We start from the raw sequence: 27010 nt of genomic DNA, 5'->3' as shown, positions 1-27010 counted from the left end.
AACGCATCACTTCTCTGGCCATGCTGAGGCCGCGTCCCACATACAGCAACTAGAAGGATGTGCAACTATGACATACAACTATCTACTGGGACTTTGGGGGGAAAAAAAAGGAGAAGGACGATTGGCAATAGATGTTAGCTCAGAGCCGGTCTTCCTCAGCAAAATGAGGAGGATTAGCACGGATGTTAGCTCAGGGCTGATCTTCCTCACACACACACAAAAAATAATAAATAAATAAATAAATCCTCTCTCTAAAGTTTAAACAGGCCTTTAAAAAAAAAAAACTCACATACCCATATGTCAGATGTGCCAGAAGTAGACACCTGGCCACATTATATAAGGTTGTTAAAAGTTTTGAAGGATCGGTGCTGTCTTATTTGCTTTTGGGTTGCTGACACTGAACACAGAGTGGATACAAAGCACACCCTTCACATGTTGTTGAATAAACAGCTTTGAGAGAACAATAAACCTTCACAAATAACCCTTAACAGATAAAACACAAGTATCTAAAGTGCTACAGTCAAAATCCCACTGGCATTTCTTATGATAATGAATATTTTCCAAGAACCCATGGGTAGGATTTTCTCTTGGGTCATCCGGCCTATTCATCCCACTCAATAAACAAGACTTGGAAAGGCAGCTGCCCACCTTCTAGGTCTCTCTCTGTTGTCCTAGACAGCCCTTGCTCTCGCTGAACTTGAGACATCAGGCAGAGAGAGACAGAGTCTCCCATGAGTGCTAAGGTCCTGCTATGATATGCCAGTTGAAGGAATTCTTCCTGGAGACTGCCCCACCTTCTTGTAAATCAGCTGTAACCAAGTAGCAGATGTATCCAGGAGTGAGGTTAATGTGTTTCCTGACAGAAACACTCCTTCCTCCCCACACTCCCAACTTGTCCCACTTTTACTCACTTCCACCTTGGAAATCATTGTCCCTGGGCTACAGGAAAGCTGGCCGTCTGGTCTCCTGACACTCCTTGTCTGACAGTTCTACACACACACCTTATTGTTTCTCGTCTCTGAACCTTTGCTTCTGCTGCTTTCTTTGCTTGGGACGTCCCTTTCTTCCCCACCTCCATCCCCTGACTCATTGGCTAAATGCAGTCTATAAGACTGAGCCCAACCTGGGGATTTGAAGAAGGCTCCCAGGAGGAGATAATATCTGAATTAAATGCCCCTCATCTGAGTTCCCACACCACCCAGTAAATATGCACCTCACTTTAGGCTTCACATATTACACTGTTTTCACATATGACTCCTCCCACTAGACTCAACTCTGGGATGCTCCAGGATGCAGACCTTGGCTGGCACGTTTTTGTCTCCACTATGTCTGAACATAGTGACTCATTCATAGTAGTTGCCCAATAAATATACTCAACTAACTTCAACTGAGACTGGCTCATCCCTCTCCTGCCCTGTATTCTGATAGTAAGGTTGTGTGTCTTCCTCAGGGCAACTACTTCTACTTGCCCAGGGGTCTGGGGCAGAAAAGCTGAAGCCGTAGGAGTTCCTGACATCTGAATGCCTTTCATCATTTTACTTCATTTTGGGAGAGTCAAGGTCCTGGCTCAGACCCCTTGCTTTAACTCAGTGATTTTTAGGCTTGCTAATCAGTGCAGTACCTCTAAGTCCAGTGAGACTAATGAAATATTTATTTTATTATTCCCAGATTGATCAGATACTGCCTAATACTTGATTCTAGAGTAGCCAAAGATACACTAGAAGACTTAGCAGTTACAAAAATCTATAGGAAAAAAGTTTTAATTGAGACATTTCTGGGTACTAATTAACTGTTTTGTTGTTTCAAATTGGAAAAGACAACCATTGACCATTTTTTGCTAGTCCCTATCATGGGACACCACTGTTGCATAGGAACGACATTTGAAAACCTCTGTTGCAATTAAACAAAATTACAGTTAAATACACCACCTATCAACAATAAATCTTTTTATTTCATGAAAAGGAACAAAAATTTAATTTTGACTAATGGTGCTTGCTTCCTGGAATAGGCTCATAGCTCTACCTCGACTATTGAGGAAAGTAACATTTACCATCTTTTTCCTTCTTAGGCTGTGAGGTTGAGATTCTTGGTGTCAGACCTACTTACTGCCTAGAATATAAAAACGTGCCAACGGATATCAATTTTGCCAATGCAGTCAGCGATGCCCTTGACTCCTTCAAGTAAGTGTCCCAAATTCTTAGCCATACCATTGTTCTTCCTTGTTTCTAGGACCAATAATGAATGCTAAAGTGAATTAAGAAGGCTTGGTGTAGGTGAAATAATGTCTCAGAGAGGTGGTGAGCCTCTCACATGGTGATTGACTGCTAGCAGAGAATAATTGTGAGCAAGTGATTTCAGGCAGGGACACACTTTGGAAATGTTGAATTGAGAACAAGAAGGTCCCCCGAGGTTTGAGACTTTCCTCTTTATGTTGATGGACAATGGAGAAGCAATATGAATGTCAGCATTTCTCTAATCATGATAAAGTGAATGCTTGTATCACAGAAGATGTTAATAAGTATTTGGCAAAAAGGGAGGATCCGTGGTGGAATTAGTTTGGAAAAATTGCCTGCTCTACCCTTTTCTTGGAAATACACAAAGCACATTAGCATATTAAAACATAGAACTTTTTTTATTTCTTTCACATGGAACTATGATAGACTATGAAAAATGCAGTAATCAGTACTGCTGTCATGAGTAGCACACAGGAGTGTGTCAGGGAGACTGATCAAGAACACAGGTCAAAACAAAGCCTCAAGTCGGTCTCAGAAATCACTGTAAGTGGAAGTCAAGATGGGAGAACAGGTGGGGGTCTGCAGTAGAAATCAGCAAGGATGTTCAGACTCTCACATTTCCGGGGCTGGGCATGGGGTCACCTTGGATGCTGAGTGGGTCTCCTGGGTGGGATCCAGGCAGAAGACACACAGTAATCAGTGTGGAGGCTGGTGAAGGACCTTCATCCTCCTGAGAGAAAGAGCCTGGTTTCAAGCTGGCAGACCCTGAGAGCTGCAATACCACAGGCATGGTATAATTACTAGCACTAACCACATGATGTAGGTGACCTGTAACTAAGATTGCTTCAGATATAGACTTGACCAATTATGAATCTCATTCTTATCACCTCCACCCCAGCCATCCCGGGGAGCAGCAGTCACCCCCCACAGAGCTGCAAAAGGAGAAGACAATACTCCTGCCTTTACTGCTTCTTAGAAGGATTCCACTTCCATGAAAACCTATCAAGAGGGTCTTTGGGGCACATGAAGATTCAGATTCTGATTGATAAGTTGGAGAGAAAATAGGCTTAAAATGCTTAAAAATTGAGAAGTAACAAATTTAAAAGTTTAGGTTTTTGAGGGGAGGCGGAAAGGGCAGGGGCAGGGTCTGGAGGAAATAACCTTTAAATAAATATTCTTCAACACGTGGTTTGTAACTCGTGTGTTACGTCTCCTACCTACTTTGCTTTCTTTTTCTTGCCCACAAGTGCTGGAAAACCACACACGTGATGAACTGGAATATTTTGTTGCAGTCTGGTTTGTGCAAGCAAAACAGAATAGCACAGCATGCACAGCAGATGAGCAAAGCTCGAACTTTGGAACAGCTCTATGTCATTTGGAACAATGCTGTTTCCAACATATCGAAAATGCTAGCCATCCCTACCGCCTATAGCCGTGCCAAATGTGAAAACTTGCAACATAGTTGTCATACAAATACCTCCAAAGAATCCAACACTCTGGTGGGGTAATCTTTTTTGCATTCATCTTGCCTGGACAGCTGAACGGTCTCTCGCTGTGTTCATAGAGAAGCATAGAGCACACAGCCGTGAGAATCCCATGTCGGCGCTGGCCTGCAAGCTGGCCAATCCAAGCAGACTTCCTGGTCCTGAGGCATACCAGAATGCTGGAGGAATAAGTGCCGGGCTCTGTTTCCTAGAGAAATTTCTGTTTTTGTTTCTCTATTTCTAAAGTTTTTCTTTTTTCCTTCTTAAGCAACATGGCAAAGCTGTGGAACACTGGGGAATCCCATCTTTGCCTTGAAGCACAGCATTTAAAAAGGGGGAGGATGGTGTTGGTGATGGTGGTGGTGGTGGTTGTGTGTGTGTGTGCGCACATGTGTGTGTTAAACAAAGGCATTGGACTCCCCTAGAGAGAAAAGTCTACAAAGAACTGGAGGCCCATAAAAGTGGCCCCAGGCTAGGCCTCCACGTGGTGTGTCCTGGCACTACCACATTGCCCACCTCAGCACCATTCACACAGTAGTCTGTGTAGATGACCTCGAACTCCAGTGGATGCATTCACAGTCTACCTGTGAATGATGCCTCTGCAGTTGGACAGTGAAGGCCTGGGCAGGATGGAACCAGGCCAGGGCCATTGTCTTGTCAGGTCATTATACTGCCAAATTAACAAGGCAGCCAGAAACAGCCCCTTTGAATAGTGGGTGGAAAGATGGAGACCCACCGTCTCTGAGTGCTTGAAATGAGAGAGAGAGATAAAAAAAAAGAAAAACAATTAGCCAGATGATACTTACTGCCTGTGGAAGGCAGTAAGATGATTTAGGCTCTCCTCCAAAGAAAAAGGAGACACCTCTTTCAACAGCCTACGTATTATGTCTTATTAGAACATGTCTCATTACCTTCCTGCAAAGTAGAATAAAGGATTGACATTTGCGGGCCAACATTTGCTTAGTCTAGAACAGTCTGGAATAATCAAGACCACTTTGCAGGTAGCAGCTTGTTCATGCAAGAATGTGACTCAAAGGAATCATGAATTTTCTTGATGTGTGTGTTTAGGTAGAGATGTATCATTATTTATCTTTCCATCAGATAGCCCTGAACAGAGGAGCACATTTAGAGCTCCGTAGCTCATCTCTGGGTTTCTATTCAGCTCTATCTCAAATTCCTAGCTATAATTTGAAGAGCACTTAGAGTTCTCACACACAAGTGTGCAAATACACACGCATACATTTCTGCAAGCCAGGACTGCTTACAGAGGGCCTTTGTCCACTCTGCTGTTAGTTGGAGAAGCAGAGAGAATGGACACAGGATAGATAGGCTTTGACAGAAGACAGGACAGGCAGTTAAGGTCTTGAACGTGGAGTCCTAGCCAGGGACAGCATTTCAGCAAAGGGTCTAGGTCAGCCCAGAAGCTGTACGTCTTTGTAGGAAGGACTGGTCCAGCCTCCATGTGTGATGTGGGCATTGCCTCCAGAGCTCATAAAGCTGTATTGACCCAAGTCATACCCTTGGTAGATGTTACCTTTGCACTTAGACACCTTCTAGCGCAGAGGAAAGAAGGGGAAGAGAGTTGATGTTCTCAATGCCCATCAGCTAGCATTGTGTCAAAGGCTTTGTTGCCATCCACCCACTTTGCAGCCCTGGCTGCCTGGAGGAGGCCAGGCAGCTGCTTCCAAGTTGGTCCCGGCAGACTGACTGATGCAGCCCCTCAAAAGGGTTGGTCAAGTAACACGTGGGCCACTGGAACAGTGGACACAGCTGCTGTCCTTTGTCAAGCTCCAAAGGACTTCCTCCAGGATCCCACAACCTCAGTGGCTGCTGGTGCTAATAAAGGAGTGGATGGATGACACAGACGGTTCTTTCCAAAGGCCACGAGGCAGCCGGCTCAAATGTCCCGGCCTTTGTCCCTCCTGCCTGTGACTCTGAGGAAGAAGGGGCAAGAATGCAGTCTCGGCAGAGACTGGGTTCTCCTCCCTACTCGGCGCAGGGAAGAGCCATCTAGGGGTATGTGGAAGGAAAAGAGAAATGGGAGGCGTTTCTTTCCCTTTGCCTCTCTTTTACTGAGTGTGAAGCACTTGACAAACATCAGTTCATTTAATACCCAGTATAGCCCTTTGAGGAGGTGTTCCAGATGGAGGAATTGAGGCTTAGAGATATTTTTGCCGTTCATCTGAGACCTCCAGGTTAATAAGAAGAGAAGCCAGAATTTGAACCCAGATATGTCTAGTTCCAATGCCCTTTCAAAGTATAATTTTCAAAATTAAAACTTTGTCATGTACTCAGTACATACATATAAGAGAATTATGCCAAAGTTCAAATTAATTTATTACTGAGGGAATCAGGAGATGACAAGGCTGGTTAAAAGGAGAATATGAGAAACACACACACATGAAGAAAAAGCACTATGGAAAATGAGGGGGTACAATTATTGTTAGACACAGAAATGCTTAATAACTTAGAGGATAATCAAACCATAATCTTCAGGACTGCTTTCTCTATCAGACAGAAATAATTTTCATCCTATCAGTTTCCTACGGGTTAACAGCTAAGTTTAGAGTCTGGGCTCTAACCCCCCATTAAGTCTGGTGACCCGTAAGTAAGTTTCTTAGATACTGCTCCACTATGACACTGAAGGGATAGGCAGTTATTTTTTTGTTCTTATTTCTAAGTTTTGGATCGCTTTTCTTAACAGTCAATAACTTCAACCATTCCTTTAAATTGCCTCCGTTTCTGTCTCCGTACTTCTTCTCTCTTTCCAACCCCCTTCAGTAAGGAAAATAGATGTGACATTATGAACTTTTTGCACTGAAAAGAAATCTGGACAGAATCCTAAGGTGATGGGAGACCTGGGTGTCCCTGAAACCCCAGAGCTAGGGGCCCCTTTTAGCTCTCAGGTAACTGGGCTGATGGCCACATGTCCTTCTGGCATGGTTCCTGGACCTTAAAGCTATAAATGGCCAATAACAGATCTGCAGGCATTTCCACCCATTGCTCCTCACCCAACCACTCTGTTATAAATGAGCTGACCTGTGATGGAGACCAGATCCATGTGGAAAACAGCTGGCGACCAAGAATTTGTCAGCTAAACTCCAAACAGGCAAGAGCTCTCAGCCCTTGAAGACTTAGGTCCCTAATGAATCAATGAAACTCCAACATAGAAGTCTTTCACAAAAGGCATGTGTATAAACCCCTGAATCACAAGCATCCTAAATCCAGTGTTCCTGGCATCTGGGGTTGACAGCTTCCTGACACAAAGCCATCAGGTAAATCTGAGACTTACTGGCTTTCTGATCACATGGAGATTTGTGAATCTAGTAAATAGCCTTAAAGAAACCCGCCCAGTGGCTGCTGTGTGAAGGGGAGATATCTAAAATGTAGGGACCGAAAAGCATTTCATTGAACTTTAATGCAAAAGTAAAGCTTGGTTGTGAAATTTCCCCACATCCAAGCCCCACCCTGGAAGATGCACACCTAAACACAGGTTAACTCAGCACATCTGGATGCTACAGATGCAAGTACACAAAGCAGCTAACTGCTGAGCTTATCTGAGGGAACTATTTTATGGAAGGTTCCATTATGTTCAACACAGTGGTGGAGGAAGTGCCATCGGTGTAATGAAGATGGGCTTCAAAAAAGTTTAGGGATATGTATGAAAATGCCATTACCTAGTAAGAACTTTTACATACCGCCCACATACTTGTGGGACCTAAAGTGACTTTTAGTTCTCTGCTATCTACAGATGCAGAGGGAGTTTGGATCAGTCATTCACACATTAGCAAGTATGAATAATGACAATATCATTTGTGAGAAAGATTAGCAGACATTTGGTCCTGTCCAAAACGTCCGTAAGACATTTGATCCATAAGACATTTGGTCCACGCCAAAAGGTCCTGGACATTTGGTCCCATCCAAAATGTCCATGAGCATATTTGGTCCATGTCAAGTGGTTTTGGACAGGACCAAATATCAAGGACCTTTTGACATAGACCCAATGTCTCCATGGCCATTTTGGACAGGACCAAATAGACCAAATATCAAGGGCCTTTTGGTGTGGACCTAATGTCTCCACGAACATTTTGGACAGGACCAAGTGTCCTGCAAGGATGAGAAACCTCTAAATAATAACCTAACCCAAGCCCCATTGTGGAGGAGGGTGGTGATGGTATTTGTTAAGGAAGGGCCAGTTTGTGTTGTTCTAAAAAGAGAAGAGAAGACTTGACTAGCAATTTCACTTAACTCAAAACCAATGTGTCCTCAGAACCATTAATGGAGCACACCCCAGGGAACTCAGTAGATCATCATAGCATCGTTAAAGGATGTGCCCTCTCGGCAAGGAAGACGCCAGACAGAACATTCTCTGGAACTCGCTGCCCCGTGGTGAACGGAGTAGATGTGGACGTTCAGAAGTGCAGGGTGGTAGAGCAAAGTGTGCTGACCTTGGAGGTGGAAGATTCACATTGCCAGTCCTCGCCACGTCTCAGAGATCTGTGAGGCTTTGAGTAACTCCTGGAATCCTTTTTGGCCTATTTCCTCCTCTGCCAAGTTTGTAAATGCTTTTCTTTTTTTAATTTTATTTATTTATTTTTTCCCCCAAAGCCCCGGTAGATAGTTGTATGTCAGAGCTGCACATCCTTCTAGTTGCTGTATGTGGGACGCGGCCTCAGCATGGCCAGAGAAGCTGTGCGTCGGTGCGCTCCCGGGATCTGAACCCGGGCCGCCAGCAGCGGAGTGTGTGCACTTAACCGCTAAGCCACGGGGCCGGCCCTGTAAATGCTTTTCTATAGGGATGCTTTTCACTGTAGTTCTAGAATTTGGAGGCACATCCAAACCACAGACATAGAGCCCTCTGCATTGAGAAACGGAAGTGACTCAGTTTCCCTGTGCTGCCTGTGCCTTGTCTCATACCCAGCTTTCTTGGGGTTGATGGGATTCTTATAAGAATAAGAACCGTTTCCAAAAGGTCAGTTAGGTCAAGCAGAACGTTTTCCCATTGGTGTGGGCTGTTGAGACCTTTCAGAGTATTCCGTGATTGTGTCCAGGATGTTGGAGTCAGCTGGACCTGGGTTTGAATCCCAACTCCATCTCTCACTAGCTGTGTGATGCCGGCAGCTGTATTGAACTCTCTGTTCAATTATAGGGTTGCTGTGAGAATTAAATAAGATAATATATGAAAAGCCCTCAACATAGTGCCTGACCCAGAGTAACTATCATCTATTGAGCACTTACTATTATTATACATTCAGCTGACAGTTATAGAGCTCCTACTGTATGCCAAATCCTAGGCTGAGCTGAGACACAATGGAGAATGAGTCACCACCCCTCAGGTGAAAAACCCTCACAATTTAGAGAGGGAGAAGGACACAGAAATGGGCAATTATAGCACAGTATGAAAAATCATAACCCGGAGATGAACCTAGAGTGCTATGGGAGCACCCAGGAGGGCCACCCAACTGAGGCAGCTTCCTGGAAAAGGCAGCACCTCCCCTGAGACCTGAAGGGTGGACAGGAGCTGATTATCTGTGGTCATGCAGACCATGCTCTCTGGGCCACTGTGAGGCCATTTTTCCTGCCCTGAGAATCACAAGACCCAAGGCACAGAGGCTCTGAGGGTGCATATTCTTTCCTGCCTTGTGTTTCAAGTGTGGGGAGGCCACATCAGGAGAGACCATGCCACCTCGTGTGTGTGTGTGTGTGTGTGTGTGTGTGTGTGTGTGTGTGTGTGTGTTTGTGTGTGGGTTTAAAATATAGTTTTTCAAGAGAAATAAGGCAATCTGCCAAGAGTATTAATTATTAACCCTTGTAAAGTCCAAGCAAAGGAATTAGCTTTAATTTCTTTTTTTTTTTTATCCTCCCCAAAGCACCGGTACATAGTTGTATATTCTAGTTGTAAGTCCTTCTAGTTCTTCTATGTGAGCCGCTGCCACAGCACGGCTACTGACAGATGGGTGGTGTGGTTCTGCACCTTGGAGCCGAACCCAGGCCGCCAAAGCAGAGCACACTGGGCTTAAGCAGTAGGCCATTAGGGCTGGCTCTAGCTTTAATTTCTTTTCCATTGCTTCAACTTCTGTCAGTTACTATTACTGATACCATCACCATCATCCTGATCGTTGTTCTGTTCAGGTGCTTTGGGGGTAGGCTGTGGGCAAAGCTAGAGCTGGGGAGGGGAGTCTCGGTGGAAAGCACTGGGTGAAGGAGGGAGGGTACGTTACATGGTATTTTTCTCTCCTCCCTGACTCCAGAAGCCCCTTCTTCCAATTTATGTCGCTAGTTCCCATGCATTCTCAGCCCAGCGTAGAGGGTTACATAACTTAGATTTTTACCATCAGTCTTCTGGCCAAGAAGGGGAGTTTTGCCAGAACCAAGGTCTTCCTGGGACTCATAGAAGTGTGGTCACTGCTAGAATTCACTCTATATCCACATTGGAGCTGAGCCTTCATGTGTCCCCATAGAATAAGGGTCCTGGGGGTATCTGCTGTGGTCAGGCCCTCAACATGAACCTGCTTGACTCCCACAAGGTTGCCGCAGTATAGCTTGTTCTTCTTCTCACCAGTCAATTAAACCCACAGTCTAGTGTTTTATCTGTAGACTTCCTGAAGTCCAGCAATAATCAAATAGTTGTTATTTAAATGATTGCCTCTAGTTTTTCTGATGTTCCAATGACAGCAGATGGTCAGGGTAGAACTATCAGAAGTATCTCCTGCCTGTTACCACATCTTCCAACTCTTGGGACATGATGAGCAGTGCCACATGAGCCAAGAGGGGAGGTGACCCCTAAACATGCTCTCTGACTTGGGACACCAAGGTGCTCAGGACTGGCCCATCTTGGTGCAGTATTCCTGTTTCTCCCTTGGAGATCCCACCTTGTTTATTTTAAGGTATCAGTTTTGCCTGGCCCACAGGGCAGGGTTTAGGGAACACCAATGCCTTCACAGAGGATGTGGGTGAGAAGGGAGAGAGTTGGCGGGGGCCTCCCTCAACTGCGCGTCTCCCGCTCTGCTCCCTCCAGGAGTGGCCGGGCTGACCTGGCAGCCATATACCACGAGCGCCTGGATGTGGAAGGCCACCACTACGGCCCCTCATCACCTCAAAGAAAAGATGCCCTCAAGGCAGTGGACACCGTCCTGAAGTACATGACCAAGTGGATCCAGGTGACCAAATACAAGGACCACTGGGCTAACCTTCCTTCTTGTCAATCTCTGTCTCCTTGACTGTCACACCCCTCAACATCTTCCTTCTTACTGTGGATAGCTGACTAGGCTGGCACAAGGCTTTGAGGGGTCTCTTTTCTTCACACAACTCCTCTTCAGGTACCAAGGGACCCCTTGTGTTACAGCCAGGCCCGTGGATGGAAATGACCCAGGTCTTCATTGTTACCTGGCTTAGCTGGCGGAATGGCTCAGTCCTTTACCAAACCTAATAAATCTGGTAACCAGCTTTGCATGGGCAGGGGAACCAGACCTGGTTTCTGTCCCTGATTCTGCCACACCCTTGCTGAATGACTTTAAGCAAGGTATTTTTTTTTTAAACTTTCCTGGGCTTTATTTTTCACATCTGTAAAATGGGCAAGCGGCAGTGCTCGTATTACGACACAAGTTTGTTCAAAGAGCCAAAGAAGATGAAAATAGAGAAGATACCTCAAAAGGCTAATGCCCCATATGTATTATTTTTAGCACTGGTAGAATGGGGACTGGGCGTTCACGTTCCCCTCCCCAAAGGGCTTCTGCTACGATTTTGAACTGTCCCCCCTCAGGGCAGAAGGGTAGAGGATTAAATCTGGAATTGAGGAAGTATCCTTTCTCCTATAACTTGTAGTTTAAAACACCCTTTTACAGAGTCCTGAGTGTAAGACCCTCCCTCTCTCAGCGCTGGCATGACGCCTTTGTCGCCCACAGGAGCGGGAGCTGCAGGACGACCTCAATGTCATCATCTTCTCAGATCACGGGATGACAGACATTTTCTGGATGGACAAAGTGATTGAGCTGAATAACTACATCAGCCTGAATGACCTGCAGCAAGCGAAAGACCGAGGGCCTGTTGTGAGCCTCTGGCCAGCCCCTGGGAAACACTCCGAGGCAAGACAGCCAGCATGGGGGAGAAGGGCGGCAGGAGGGGCGAGGGGAGGGGGGCAGACACGCCCTCATTCGCCATCGCTTTGCGCTTGCTCTTGTCTGTAGTTTTCATGCTGACATTCAGATCCGTGTCAGGAGCTGGGACTCTGGGGACAGGGGACCTCCTTTGCCACTCACTCACCGAGTGACCTCTGTCGAGTTGTTCATCCTCCTATGTCTCTGTCTTCTCTTCTCTGAAATGTGCAGAAAGGTATCTACCACACTGAATGTTAGTGGAAATTCAGTGAGATAAAGGATGTGCAGTGCTTAGCACGTTAAGTGCTTAGTCCTTAGTAGGGCGATTTTATTATTGGCTAAAATGCAGCACTTCTCAGGCAAATCTGGGGCATATCGGATGCAGGCGTCGAGTGTTCTTTCTCTGGAAGAAAGCTGCCAGTCTGATCTGTTTTCCTCAGGGACCTGGGGATGAGAAGGTGTTGAATGAATGAAAGCTGAGGCTTATCGCAGGAGCCACACTGCTTGGGTTGAGATCCCAGCTCTGTCATCAGTTGGTACCCGGGCAGCTCCCTAACCTGGCCCTCTGCTTCTTCTCTGTCCTTGCGTGTGGTGATGTCGTCGTAGCTGCCCTCCTGGGCTGCTGGAAAGCACGCAGAACCGTGCTGGGCCCACTGCAAGGACGATGGACGTGTCACTTATTATGATTATCACCATCGAAGGGGGATGTTCCCAAGAGGGTGTGGTTGAGTTCCCACAATGTGCAGATGTGGGAGAAAGCTCCACTCCCCACAGTCATGCCCTCCAGGAACTCAGCACCCTGAGATGACCAGGCCTCTACTTACCCTTCCCTCCACACAATAATCATGTCTGGCAGTCCTTGGTAAATCACACGGAGAAAATGAGGAGGAGCACGTGACACCTTTGGTGGAATACTTTGACCCCATATTGCCTAGCCACCTCCCAGGACAGGCTCTAGGGCTTCTGCCCACTCCCAGAGAAAACTGGTCTGGACCAGGAAGTGAGTCTCTTCCTCGGGGGAGGCCCAGACTGCTGCCTGTGGAGGTGCCAACCACAGGGTGCCAGGAATCCGCCTTGGGTGGTCCTGGTGCCTCCACTCATCCTCACAGCAGTGATGAAGTTGGTGATGGACTGTTGTTGGGATTGACGGAGCACAAGGGTGGGCCACGTCTCTCCTCTTTGGCCCAGAGAGAGACCCTCCTCTCAACTCTGCCCACTCCCGTATAAGAGTCTGAGATCTGTCTGTTTGGGGTTGAGGAACACAGTTGCCAACAATGCCACTCCTCCTCAGCCTTGTCCCATTCCCTTGTGGATGCCCCTTTTTTCTCAGGCTCCATGATCAGGAAGTGGATGTACTGAATATGTGTACAGAGTGTCCCCATGAACTCCCTAAATATGAATCTGGGAAGAATGTTTTACACATTGGCAGGTCCCACAGTAAATGGCTTCTTGCAAAGAAGTTCTGTTTTCCTGGCAAGGAAGATCATCTGTATCTCCAATTTGGCACTTAGGAACATGCGTCTCCAGAATGCTTGAGCATCAACAGCTTATGAGCTGGGAAGAGCTGCTTCCAATACGGTGTTTAAATCAGGCAGTTGGTAGATTATTCAAAAGCGGGGGCTCTGTTTGGGTGACAGTTTGTCACGTGATGGACACAACAGTTTGTGAGACCCCTTATGTGTCATCAGATTTTTCACTTATCCAAAATCTTTCTGCAAATGCACCCTACTTTCCTTAATAACTATGGGTTTTCTTAAGTAGGAAATCATAACTCATGGGGCCATCAGAAACCCTCTACTACACAGCCTAAGGACTAATTATTTTCCGGAATTGAACTGATAAATTCAATTTTACATTCAGTTCTACCCAGGAATATATGCCTGATTTGGCTAAGGGCCAACAAGTCAACATCAGCGAGTTAATTTTAATTTTAGCCATAAATATTTAAGCTCCTGCTAAATATTGGAAATATGGACAGAGTTTACGTCTTCACTATGAAATTAGAAGTGTAATTAATGGCAAACTATTACCAGTACTTTTAGGATTCAAGTGTAGGTGGGACACCCTCTAGGTCAAGTCAAAGAATAAACCCTCTTTCTTTGATCTTGGTGGTATTTAACATCAGGCAGACCAATTCCTCATTTGCCTTTCAATTTTACTATAGCATTTTTGACATAAGTAAGTTTTTGTAATTTGTTCACTAATTATTGAGTAGATACCAAGAAATTATTATAAAATATGTGTAAAGTATAAAGGATAATGTTACAACAAGCACTTTATATCCACTAGACATGTAAGAAAGAGAACATTACCGTTACCAGTGGTGTCTCCTGTGTGCCCTCCTCAGACGCCATCACCTTTTCTGCCCTCGCAGAGGACACCATTGTCCTAAATTATGACTTATCATTTCCATAATTCTCTTTAGTTTTACCATATATATTCTTTAGTTTTGTAGTTATTTGAATTTCATATAATAGGAATAATTATATGTATTCTTATTCTGTCTGTATTCTTCTGCAACTTGCTTTTTTTCCCCTCAAACTGAGATCCCCAAGATTCTTCCAAGTGTAGCTGTAATCCATTCATCTTCATTGCTGTGTAGTATTCCACTGCAGTAACACGCAACAATCCATTTATCCCTTCCCACTGTTGCCAGGTATTTGGGCTCTCCCAATTTTCAGTATATATGCCTCTCCATGTCTGCAGGTGCACATGTATGAGAGTTCTCACTATATCCCTGGGGGTTAACTTGTTAGGTCATGGGCTATGTGGATCTTCAGCCTTACTGGATAAAGCCATCTTGCTTTCTGAGACAGACAAGTTTCTCATTTTTACGTAGTCAAATCTATCAGGGGTTTTGGTAATTTCTTTCTTTGGTCTTATATAGTCCTCCCTCTCCCCAGGTCTAATCAATATTCACATATATTTAAGAAAGAAAATGCAAACCTAGTCATTCTTGGTTATGTTTGCAGATATATAACAAATTGAAGACAGTGGAACACATGACTGTCTACGAGAAAGAAGCCATACCGAGCAGGTTCTACTACAAGAAAGGGAAATTTGTCTCTCCTTTGACCTTAGTGGCCGATGAAGGATGGTTCATAACTGAGGTAATTATAAAATACATGACAATTTACTCATTAGACAAATTCTATCAAACAGTCAAAGATAAATAATTAGTCAGCTTTTACACTTAAAAGATTTTGTTTTCACTTAAGTATCATTCATTGCATTACTTCCTTCTCTAGAGCATCAGAAGTCTTGGTCAGGTGACTCGGGAGACACAAACTGTAGACCCGACGCAGAGTCACGGTTTGGACTGCACCGCTCCAGACTCGCTCTGTTTTAACAAATGGGCCTTAACTCAGTTACCAGGGTTACAATGTAACCTATTCAGTTTAAACTGGAGCAATCACTGTGAACCGAAGCAACTGCTCTAGGGCTGTGAAAAGCGAGGAAAGGCTCAGCTTTGCTTCCACCTTAAAGAGAAAGGTTTGGCAAACAAAACTCCACAGATCCAGGTCCCCAGTTGGCCAACTTGATTTTATGGAGGAGATTATCTTGCATTTTGGGTCCAGACCCTAATAGCCTCACGCCCGAGTGACTGCAGCAGGCTCCTCCTCGCCCGCCTGGACTCCAAGCTCACCAGGCTCTTGGATCAGCTTCTGATACTGGGCCAGCGTGGGAAGGCCTGCCCCTCAGGGGAGCCCGAGGTCATGTCCTCTTCAGGATGAGTTCCTGAAGAGGGCGTGGTTTACTGTAGACATGAGTTTGAAGATGGGTTGCCAATGGATCAGACTACAGGGTGAAAGGGAGTGGCACACATCGGTACATGCGAGTTGTTGGTCGAGGCCACTGAAGTGTAAGACCTCAGACTAGTATTTAATCTACCAGAGAGAGGGAAGGTGGTGATCAGCAGAAATACTGATCAAGCAAATGAGTGGAAGACTGGGGACCTAGGTGTGGAAGAATGGGGGTTCCCATTCTGAAGAACCCCCATTCTTCTGCAGGGGGTTCCCTGACCTGAAATTCAGTCCTTCAAGAGGACTGTCATTCCTCTGTGCTCGCAGACGAAGAGAAGCACCTGGTCACCAAGGAAACAAAGCAGACTCGCTCAGAAGTGTCAGCTGCACAGTCCCGAGGCCAAGCTGGGCCCTTCTAATGAGCAGAATTTGGCTGCTTGTGCCACGTGATTTAAAAGTCTCCAAGAGGGTCCCTCTGCCCCTAACGCGCTCTCCTCTGAGAACCAACATGCTTCTCTTCACTTGATCACACCATTTGAAGCTCACCTAGAGTGAGATGATTCTAGGCTCCCAGCATTTTCATTTGGTGTGGTTTCTTCAGGGCTCTGCATTGAACACACATGCAGTCCAGTGGTCACCCGGATGGGTGTCCACCCAGCTTTATCCCATAAAGCCAACTTTCCAAGTCATACCAAAGGGCTTGTGTTTTAAAACTTTTCCAATTTAGAAAATTCTAGTGGAATTGCTTTGAGTTTTTAAAAGCAAAAAGACAATGAGGGCTAGTCCACAGTTAGCTGTCACTCATTTCTTAGCGTGCCTATGTGTATCTATTGTCTGCGTTCTCATATTTAGCTGAAAATCAACTACACCGAGAGGCTGGTCATGGTAGGGAGGGAGATTGTAAGAATGCAGAGGTGATTTGGGGTAATTTATGGGAAAACAGGCTTAGGTAGGGAGAGTGGCAAAGCCAGAGGGCAGCATGAAGACACTGGACAGCTAATGAGGTGCCATCTCAATTCCAACAGGAGAGGCCCTGGACCCCTCCAGTAGAGTGGAACAGGCACCAGTGAAGCTGCTCTAGCCGTACGTGCTGTCGGAGAAAGTTCATTCTGGAAGGTGAACACAGTATCTTGCAGTAGCACATCCTGCAAGAAGATGCAGGTTTTTCTGATGAGTGACTAAAACCCAGTGATAGGGAACCTAGGGGCATCAGTCTAGATGTTCTTGGTTATAAGTCATAGGCCACTTGAATAAATGTGGCTTAAATAATAAAGATTTATTATCTCACATAACTAGAAGTCTGGAGGTAGGCAGTTCCAGAGTTGGTTCATCCAGCAACTCAATGATATCAAGGTCCTGGGTCAGCTCTTTTGCAATTCTTTTAGCTTTCCCTCAGGGTCACAAGATGGCTGCTGCAGCTCCAAGCATCACATCCCTTCAGGTCATCCCGAAGCAGGAAAAAAGAGATGTGATTTCTTCTTGTATATCTTCTATTTTATTAGGGAGCAAAATATAACCCAGAATCAGAGGCAGATATCGGTTTTGTGGGACTCTGACAATTACAAAATTGGGGGGAGGAGGTCTCTCTTTAAGAAAAGAATACATAATTATGAATATAAGATTAGATACAGGGACTTGGAAGAAACCTATGTAAGCGAGAAGCCCAGAAGCTTCTTTAACTGCACTGTAAATCTGCTTCTGCCCAGAACCCACCAGCAAACTTCTCCTTATGTCTGATCAATCAACTCATTAGTGTGGCTAGAAAATTCCTGCCTTGGGTTCCCTTTGGTCCAAAGATCTGGAACTGTGCTATAATGCAGACCAGGGAGCCACAATCACAAGACAAAAGTGATACAGAGGATTAGGCAGACAAGGTCCCTGAACCTAGATCATCCAAGAAAAGGAGGTGAGAGGAAAGCACGGACGAAGGGCACCATCTCTACCATTGTGACTAGGGATGGCTAGCTCCGAAAACCCAGTGACAAATCTGATGATGCTTCCTCCTACCCCTGGCTGTGCTTCCATTGCACCCTCCCCCTACCTCCCAACATTCCCCCACTCTGCTCAGGGTCCAAGTACCTGCTCCCCTGCAGGAAACTGGCAAATTGCAATGTCTTCTGAGGGAAAGCCACATGGCAAGTGCACTCTATCTATTATGCTACCGTCATGCACTGCTTAATGACGTTTCAGTCAACAATGGGCCACATATAGGAAGGTGGTCCCACGAGGTTAGTATCATACAGCCTAGGTGTGTAGTGGGCTATGCCATCTAAGTTTGTGTAAGTACACTCTATGATGTTTGCACAATGACGAAATCGCCTGGCGACGCATTTCTCAGAATGTGTCCCCATCGTTAGGCGACACAATTGTATGTTATATTATATTACTTTTGTATGTATCACACAAATACACACACACACACACACACATTTGTATGTTTGTGTAAATCAGAACTAAGAGTCAATCAGCTAGCAAGGGCTCCCCAGTATTTCATCGTATGGCTTAAGAAGTGGGGAGAAGCCACAAGAACGGAAAGGAAAAATGCCTAACTGTTGGCTGTAACTTGAGCAGCTTTAAAATATATATAGAATTATTTCAACAAGGAGATTTGATGCAGTTTTAAAAACACTTGAAGCAGAAACTTTTTTCAAAAAAGAAAGAAATCAGAAGGAAGATAAATAGAATGTGAAAAAATAAGATTAGTTCTGAAAGATGAGTGTTGACCCACTAAATACAAGAACTATCCATGTTATCTCACACAGCTTTAATTAGTAATAACGGCTACTGTGAAACTGACCTTCATTTATCATGCCTGGCTCATTAGAAAGTTTAGAAGGATTCCTCCTCCAGAGTTTCAATGACATGAACATAAAGTTATTTTACTTTTTTGCTGAAATAAATCTATCAACAAAAATTCCTTCTTAAAATTCTGGTCAATGATGACAGTAATAATAGCTGTCTTCAATTAAGCACTTTCTGGTTAATATTTCTCATCTTTCAATGACACTGCATTGTAGATATTGTTAGTCCTGAAAATAACATACCACAGCATAAAATGAAACACAAACGTGGTTCTGAGCTTCCTAGCAGCCAACTCAAAGAGGAAAGTCAATTATATTATATTAAGTACAATGAATTATATTAATGTAACTTATGTGTCTATAACATACAAACACAGATGCTTCTCCAGAAAATCATGGTTGTCCCTGAGTCTTAAGAGAAATTTAGGTATATTTTAGTTACTCCTTTTTGTATCTTAGTTTCCTAAACTAAATACCTTAATCATTTTACTCCTATCCTTGAATGTATGGATTTCTACTTTTAAGGATCATATATAAAAATTATAATTTCCAATTCTACTTTGACATAACATTGGGGTTTTACCTCTTTGTCTTCTGAAAAATCCTAAAAACAAGCGTCCATTTTTCCCTTGTTGCCTTGGACTTTTTTCTTTTACGTCTTTCTGTTGTTTATTATACTTACTAGACTACAGAGAATTGAAAACTCTATTCTATATCCTTGTTCCTGCCTGTGCCAGGGCTATTAATCTCCCACATTCCTATTTGCAAAATCTCTCCCCACGTGGTAAAAGACTGTTGTTTGCTTTGTAACCTGCAACCAGTGCACAGTGCACATGGTGGTGTTCTGTGCTGGACTGCATTTTGCATCTGCAGCAGGGCAGAATTCTCAGCCCCAAAAGCAATCTCTCTGGGTCTGGGTTTCGAGAGCAGAGGAGTCTTTATTTCTGGTTTAGACATGATTAGGGAAACAGTTGAATCAGAACAAATTGATGCTGGTTGGGGCCAATAAAATAGAATACCATCTCCCCTTCCTTTGTCCCTATAGCTGTTATCCTATAAACATACAAGATTTGGCTTTCTTGGCAAAAATGCCATTCCCACATAAACACCAACTTTTTGCCACCAATGTAAATTTGTGGACTCTAAGGCAGCTGCTCTAACAGGAAGACTTAACTGAGTTCATTTTTTGTTTTTTTTTTTTTGTGGTTGCTTAGTGAGCTGTCACTGAAAAAGATACAGACATGGAAGTAGATTTCCTTTGTCACCTGGAATTGCACAGTTATCCAGTGTGACTGCCGACATTGCCGTATAAAAGCAAGCTCCCCGCCCAGTGGCTCCCTGCACTTTGCTTCTGCTCCTGCACTCTTTACTGTACAGACTGGATTTCCAAGTGCTGCCAGTCTTTTCTCTGCAAGGGCAGAAAGCTGAAGGTGTTCATACTGCCAGAGGACTGAAGGCACAAAACCAGCCACCTACATAGGTCAAGCCCCAGCCTTGGACACCTGCCAAGCTCCTTTCTTCAAGGATGGAAATAGAGCTTCCTAACTGATGCCCCCAACTCCTGTGTCTCCCTAAGATCTGGTCACTGTCCTCTGGAGACCTTGCTTGTCCTCCTTAGAGGACAAGGGTCACACTCTTCACTGGAACATTCGAGCCGTGCACAAGCTGGCCCCACTCTCCCAGCCCACGTCATTTCACCTACCCATGCTCTACACCCACGTCTCCCCCAGGGGGCGCTGGGAAAGGCGCTGGGGCCGACTGGGTTGTCACAATGTCTAGAGTGGTCCAGGGCCCTCGGGAGGTAGGTCTAATGATGCCAAACTTCCTTGGCACATGGGACAGTCAGGAACAACATGCAAAATGCGAAGTGGAGAAGAACTGTGGGTGGTTCCTGCCAAACTCAGGTACGCTCTTCCGTCCTCCCTGTTACATCCATATACCTAGAAAACCATTCGTCTACTAAGTTCAACAAGCACCTGATGAGTACCTAGTCCATGTGACCCCTCAAAGTTCTAATCCCAATTAGAGTGTGGAGACACTGGGAGCTCCTGCCCTTATGGAGCTTAGAACCTAGGGAAGGAGCCGAATGTTAAATAAACATGCATGCCACGCAAACAAATACATGTGCAATTAAAAATTGCATTAAGTGTTATGATGGAAAAAGAGTATTATGAACAAGACTGTCTGGGAGGAGAGGGAATCCAATTTAGATGACGGGGAGAAGGTCTCTCTGAGAAAGTGACCTTGAGGCTGAGACCCGAAGGAGGAGGAGTCATCATTCAGGCAGGGAGGGGGGTTGCTTTCCAGACTGAAGTTGTGGGGTGCTCGAAGAATCTGAGGCGGGAAAGAGCTTGGAGAATTAGAGGAACTTACAGTATGGACCACATGGCCAAGTGTGGGGAGTGAGGAGAGAGAACGTCTCGTGGATGAGGCTGCCCAGGTAAGCAGGGGCCCAACCAGGCCAGACCACGGGGAAGACAGTATTTTATCTCAAGTGCAGTGGAAAACCATAGGGAATTTTAACGAGGGAGCATCCTGATCCATAATCCTCAGGATATTTAATTCACGACTTATAAGAAAAACAGAGTTGAGGAACTGAAGTTGTGAGCAGTTCCCCCAAATTTCTTGTATTTCTTATTGACTCACTAAATATAGAGACTACCAATGTTATTTCATACACCTTTATTTAGTAATAATGAGTACTGTAAAAATCATCTTCATTTATCATGGATGATTAGAAACTTTAGAATGAGCTCCCCATGACCACCCCCAAAATGTTTCATTGACACGTGCATCAAGTTATTTTACATTTTGCAGATAATAAATATTCTTTTATAAAATATATAAAATACAATATTTTATATAAATGTAAAAAAATTTCTTTTTAAAATTTTGGTCAACAACAACGACAGCGATAATAGCTATCTTGAATTAAATGTCTCCTGGTTGCTGTCTCTGCGTTGTAGATACTGTTATCTCAGTTTTCCTGAGTTAACTGAGTCTCGGAGTTGTAAATGTCTTACCTAAGGTTACAAAGCTAGGAGAGAGAAAGCCAGGATTTGAACCCAAATATAACCATTAAGACACTCAGTCCATCCTCTTTTCCAAAGATGCTCCTCATCCTCCACATCAAAATGTTCAATGTATTTCTGATTTCATATTTTGGATTTATGGACTCACCCTTCTGGTTCCCAACAGAGTCTAGAGATAAATCTCGGCTCCTTCACGAAAGTTCTAACGTAGTCATTTATTTTTTTCTTGTTCATGTCACACTGCAAAAACGTCTACACTGGCTCTGCTGCCCACTTTGCCTCCTTTTTCTGTTCCTAAGCTCCAGCCCTCTCCTTTCCTACCACCAACATGAGTGATTTGCAAATACTTGAACCAAAATTTTTATGTTTGTGAAAATGAGTTTTCCAGTGCAAGACCGAAGTGTTGGGAATTAAGTGATTGGGGTCCCAAGGTACTCCATGCTCTCCCATCCCCACACCTGTACTCAACGGGTTCCAGTAACATCAATCAGTCCAATAAATAGTCAGTAGAATCCCCAGAGTGCCCTCTCTTTCCTGACTCCCATCTGTCCTTTAAGCCCAACTCAAATACCATCTCTTCCGGGAAACACCCACTCTTCTCTAATTTCCTCCATCTCAGAATTCTCATAAAACCCAGAATCACTCCCCCAGGTGCTAAATTTGTCTGTGTGCTTTTGTACTGGGTGGAAGCTCCTTGAGGGCCGGTCTGTGGCAACTTGACCTTCGTTTTCCTCCATGGAACCTGGCACATGGCAGAGGCCCAGTGCATGTTTGTGGAATATGAATTAATAAATATTGAGAGAGTTGGTTCTTGGTTGCTTAACAACAGTTCGTTCACTTTGTAGGTTTCTAAACTAGCAACCTAGTAAGCAGAGAGGAAAACTAAGTCAGGCCTTCAACTTTGGCTAATTGTTCGTAGATGTAGAAGGGATTTCAATAGGAAAAAGTATTGAAACCACTGATGGCAATTCTCCTAGCTTCAGTGAATCCACAGAGGGAGGCCACGGGCAGGACCTGTCAGCTCCCCCCAGTGCCCACTGAACTTCAAGGGCTGATTCCTCTGGCCTGTCATGAACAATGTCTGCCTGATGCCACCGTGCTCCAGAAGGTGGCCAGAACCCGGTGAAAGGTTGTGCTTCATTGTTAATGAATCTTCTGGAGTCTTGTCGAGTGGAAAGAGATGTGGCAAATTGAGGCCCGAGCTTCCAAGAGAGGCCAATATTTGTCTCTGGAGGAAAGATTTATTTTGAAAACTGGCAAAGGATATGAAATGCCAGGCTCAATTCTAAGGCCTGCGCTTGAATGGCAGTTAGGCCTAGACCTAAAATATTCGGGTAAATCAAGACAATCTGGAAAACATGGTTTCTGAGTTTTAGTGGCAGCTAGAGTGGTATTGTCCAGGCCCAACTAATTGAGCTTCAGAAAGTTGGGTGTCGAATACTGGAAGCTGCTTGCTTTCTGGTGGTGATTAGAGCTGTCTGTGTAAGGTGTCTGAGAGCGCATGCGTACCCTTCTCACCCTTGGCAAACCTCAGTAAATATGAGCCCGGAAAAAAAGAAAAAGGAAAAAAGAAACTCCATCCACTCAGTGTTCTCCAACACTTCACTCTACTCCAAGGAATTCTGCTTCTCTTGATCCCCGCTGACTTTGCTGTCTGGCATTTTCCCTTTCCAGGATGAGGCTGTGTGTGCCAATGGGCTTTCCAGGGTCAGACCGGGGCCTGTGGCCTGAGCAATTCAACTCTGTTTTAGAAAGAGGCAGCCTTCTAAGATGGAGAAAGAGCGACAGTTAGGGGGACATCTCCTTGCAGTGGCGTGTGGCACACCCACATCTTAGGGTTCATAACCACACTGCCCCGGGCTCCAAGGAGTCATGCCAACAGAAAGCCACTCGGGGGCACAAGTTAGAATGGCAGTGCCACAAAATCTGAGACACAGTGGTTTGTAATAGAAACCGTCTCAACCTTAACCCTAGCAGCAAAGCCACCAGAGCCAGCCAAACTGTTGTCACTTCCACAAGAGTTTTAACTGAAGCCACCCTGACTTGGACATTATTGGGTACCTTTTTCAGCCTGAGATGATGTCAGAAGTTTATTGTATTTTCAGGGGCGTGGGAGGTTCCTCTTATAACCGTGTCCTAGGAGAATAAAGTAGATTTAGTTTTTATTAGGCCCTTCACACAGCTTTGATAGGCGTTCACGTTTTATTTATTTTCATCTGACCGGATTTCAGTTGTGTTCCTGGCGCCCTAGAGATCTGGTGGGAAGCCTCCTCAAGGAGGGACAGGGGGAACTGGGTCCCTGACCCCACTTCCCTGGAAGAATTATAAGCTTAGTGGTTGAAGGGAGGGGTGACAGTCAAAATGTTAAGCAAGCAGAACCCCATGGGCACCGGCCGGTGAGAATGAATGCCAGCTAGAAACAGCCGGGAGGGCCGCACTGGGGCCTGCTCTGGACAGCAGCCCTGTGTGAGCGATTCTGTGAGTGATTCCGCGCCCCCGAGGCCCTGCGTTCTCTCTGGGAGGGAGGCCCGATGCTGCTGCCACAGGGCCATACAGAGGGGCCTCAGCCTGGTCATCCAGGGTAAACACGAAGTGTCCTCAGGAAGGACACATAGTCATTTAACACACCACAGGATAGATGCCAGGTCCACTCCTGACTCTGCGTCCCGATCACCTGAGGAGAGATTACTAAATAGATAGATGCCATGCCTCATCCTGACCTGTTGAATGCAAATCCCGAAAGTGGGGCCCAGGATAAGCTCAGGGCCCTCTGTGCACAGCCAGGCTTGGGAGCCAGCAGTGCAGACAGTGAGTGCTCGAGGTTCAGTGCCCACTGTGGCCTCCAGGGCGGAAGACTGGAGAGGAAATCACCCAGACCCCAGACGGAGCAGGAGGGACCAGACAAGGCCCAGCAGCTCCTCTGCTCAGGGAGGGAATCCACAAAGGACGGACTTCCACATCCTCACGAGAAGTCATTTTGGGGTGCAGGGCAAGAGCTGGAGTCCAGATGTCGACCCGGCAGCTGGTAGCCCTCCCGCCTCCCCAGGAGTATCTTTCTCTGTGGCTTAGCAACCATTCTCTGAGCTACAGTGAGGGGAAATCAGAAGGAACTGGTGAGGAACATACATACTAATATATTCCAAAAATGCAACTCTAAAAAACAAGTAAATGCCCCAAGAGATTGCCACAGCAGGTGCCTTGGCCGTGTGCAAACAGAAAATAATGAACACAGACTGTTTAGGCCCTTCCTGCTTTTTCCTGTCCTTCCACCCCTCCTTCCTTCTTTATCCTCATTCCCACTCCTACCCCATTTCTGACTGTGACCCCCAGACCTCAAGGCTCAGCACCATGAGGGAATCGTAAAATGGTGGATTCAAAGAGGTGCGTCCAGGCAAGTGTTGAACAAACTTCGTTAACTGCTTTTCTGATTTGGGGGTAAACAGTGAATGTTACTTTTCTTTTTTTAACGTTCAGGATGACTGAGAAAAATACCTAGTCTAGAAACTGTAACTTTTATCCCATAAATGTTCCCCTGGTTTTCCAAATTCAAGCAAGCTTACGATAGACATTTTCATGGTGAGCTGGTGGTGGAATGCAGGCTCTGAAGTAAAAGAACACAAGTCTGTAAACACAATAACTCAACCATTGCTCACAGTGTTTCCTTGTGTGGAGATATTTCTGGCTCCTTCCTGAGAGAAACGATTAACTCGTTTAGTGGATCATCAAGGAGGGTCTCGGCACTGCTATCCACTCATTATACGTGGAAGGGTTCTGGAAGGCTCTGGAATGTGCTGAAAGAATTATTCTTGGTGAGGATTTTATTGAAGTTTCCAAGAGAGTATTCATTGTAGACAGATCAGCTTGTCCTGGTTTGCCTAGGACTGTCCTGGTTTCAAATTGAAAGTCTTGCATCCCTGGAACCCCTCAGTCCTGGGCAAACTGGGACCGTTGGTCACCCTGTGTGATTGGCACAACCTCAGGTAGACACTGAGAACAGAAAGCTCCAAGTTTTTCTCACCTCCTTACTCTTTCTGACAGTCTCAGTCTCATGGTGACCTTCTTCTGATGCTTTTCCCATGTCAGGTTACACAAGGTCCCCTTGCCTCTCAGGGCCTTCTCCGTGTCACACCTTCCCCACCAATGGAGCTCCCCAGGGTCCCATTGCTGGGGGGCCTCGGTACCTGCCCCCCCCTTTGTTAGAGCCTCCTCTGTGACCTACTCATGGTGGTTCCCCGCTGCTGCACACACTTATGCACACACATACACTCACACACACACACACAGCTGTATCCCCACTGACAGTGATTCTCACCACACAGCTCCTCCTGCTTCCTCTGAGGTCAAAGGCCACCCCAGCGCTTGACCCCACCCTGCGCTTCCGACTCAGGGCACCCGTTTCTGGTCCTGGCTTGCTCGGGAGTCAGTACAGAGAAGCTGTAACCCTTCTTTCCTCACTAAAGAGGACCTCTTTTAAGTGCAGGGACTGTGCTCCTCATCTGTGCCCCCACCCAAAAGCCTAGCAGAGTGCCTGGCCGATTCAGAGCTCAGTGTGTGTCTGCTGAGTTGAATAAAGAGGCTCTTACATCATTGCCTTCTCCCCCGTGCTGGCAGGGATGCCCCCACCCTCGCCTGGGACTCCTCTCACCAACGACACCCTGTTCCTTCACTGCCTTCACAGAGTGGGTTCCCTCCCTCGCCTGTTTATTAGTGGGGAACCACCCCTTCCAGGCAGGGCCCTCATCCGGGCCTTCCAACACATGCTGCAGAAGGACTAGACGTTTCCTGCAACCCCTGGGAATGGGCTGCCCACCCTGCGATGGGCTGGCTTTCTTAGTGACCTAAACTTAGGAGCACTCCCCTCCCTCGTCCACACAGACACACACACGCGTGCACACACACACGTACACGCACACGCACCCTTCTACCCTGTCTCTCACCTTTGGCAAAATCTGGAGGATCTGGGCACCTCCTCAGGATGTCACTAGGTGGCACTATGTGGCAGTCCCTGGGCCTGGTAGGGTCAGGATGAGGTCAGGCTCCTCAACCGGTAGCTTGAGGATCGGCAGCCCAGGGCTTCCTGCTCTGGAGGCTGAAAGGTCTGTGACCCACATCTCCTCAGCGTGGGCTCCTGTGTATGCACTTGGGAAGATAACGTGGGTACAGAACACAGACACGGAAAGCCACTAGGAAAGGAAAAGGCGAAAACCGTCAATGCACTATTCTGGTTAAGTCAGTGCATGTAACGTGATCCACTCAATCACTTAGACAAGATGGTTAGCTTCCCACATAACCAGCCAGTTTATTATTACTTCTTAAAGTCGGTAAGAACAGTTGTTTGCCTGGAGCAGCTTGTCATTTTAATGAAACCAGTGGATTTCCCTATGATCAGACAGATCCCCAGTTACCTTCAGGGCCGAGATGTTCCCTGCTGTGTGTATGTGTGGAATTTAGACTGGAATTTTTAATGAGGTAATCAGTCTTCGTCTCCCGTTCACCTGTCCCTTTGTCGTGGGGTACATATGTCCTGTGGGGTTCATAATGAGTGAAGTCGTTAGTAACAAAATGTTCTACCTCGTGCCTCAGGAATCACTGCCGTGTAGACTGTGAGAGGGGAAACAAC

At 45.7% G+C, this 27010-nt stretch overlaps 1 protein-coding gene across 2 annotated transcripts in view; it reads left to right on the top strand.

Annotated features, from left to right (window-relative positions):
• Positions 1-27010, top strand: part of ENPP6 (ectonucleotide pyrophosphatase/phosphodiesterase 6) — a 107403-nt gene that overhangs the window by 70931 nt on the left and 9462 nt on the right. The window contains exons 3-7 of one of the 2 annotated variants that reach the window (XM_058524963.1): positions 2069-2180; positions 10737-10878; positions 11623-11802; positions 14787-14924; positions 15063-15790. In XM_058524963.1, the coding sequence (XP_058380946.1) occupies positions 2069-2180; positions 10737-10878; positions 11623-11802; positions 14787-14924; positions 15063-15254 (764 nt within the window). In that variant the 3' untranslated portion in view covers positions 15255-15790. Of the gene's footprint in view, positions 1-2068; positions 2181-10736; positions 10879-11622; positions 11803-14786; positions 14925-15062; positions 15791-27010 lie in introns of those variants that run through there. The other variant, XM_058524964.1, reaches the window with a different exon arrangement.

The sequence above is a fragment of the Diceros bicornis genome, chromosome 29 (assembly GCF_020826845.1).
Source record: "Diceros bicornis minor isolate mBicDic1 chromosome 29, mDicBic1.mat.cur, whole genome shotgun sequence".
NCBI classification, from domain to species: Eukaryota; Metazoa; Chordata; class Mammalia; order Perissodactyla; family Rhinocerotidae; genus Diceros; species Diceros bicornis.
Note: the sequence above shows the minus strand (reverse complement) of the source record. Positions and strands in the feature narration are given on the sequence as shown.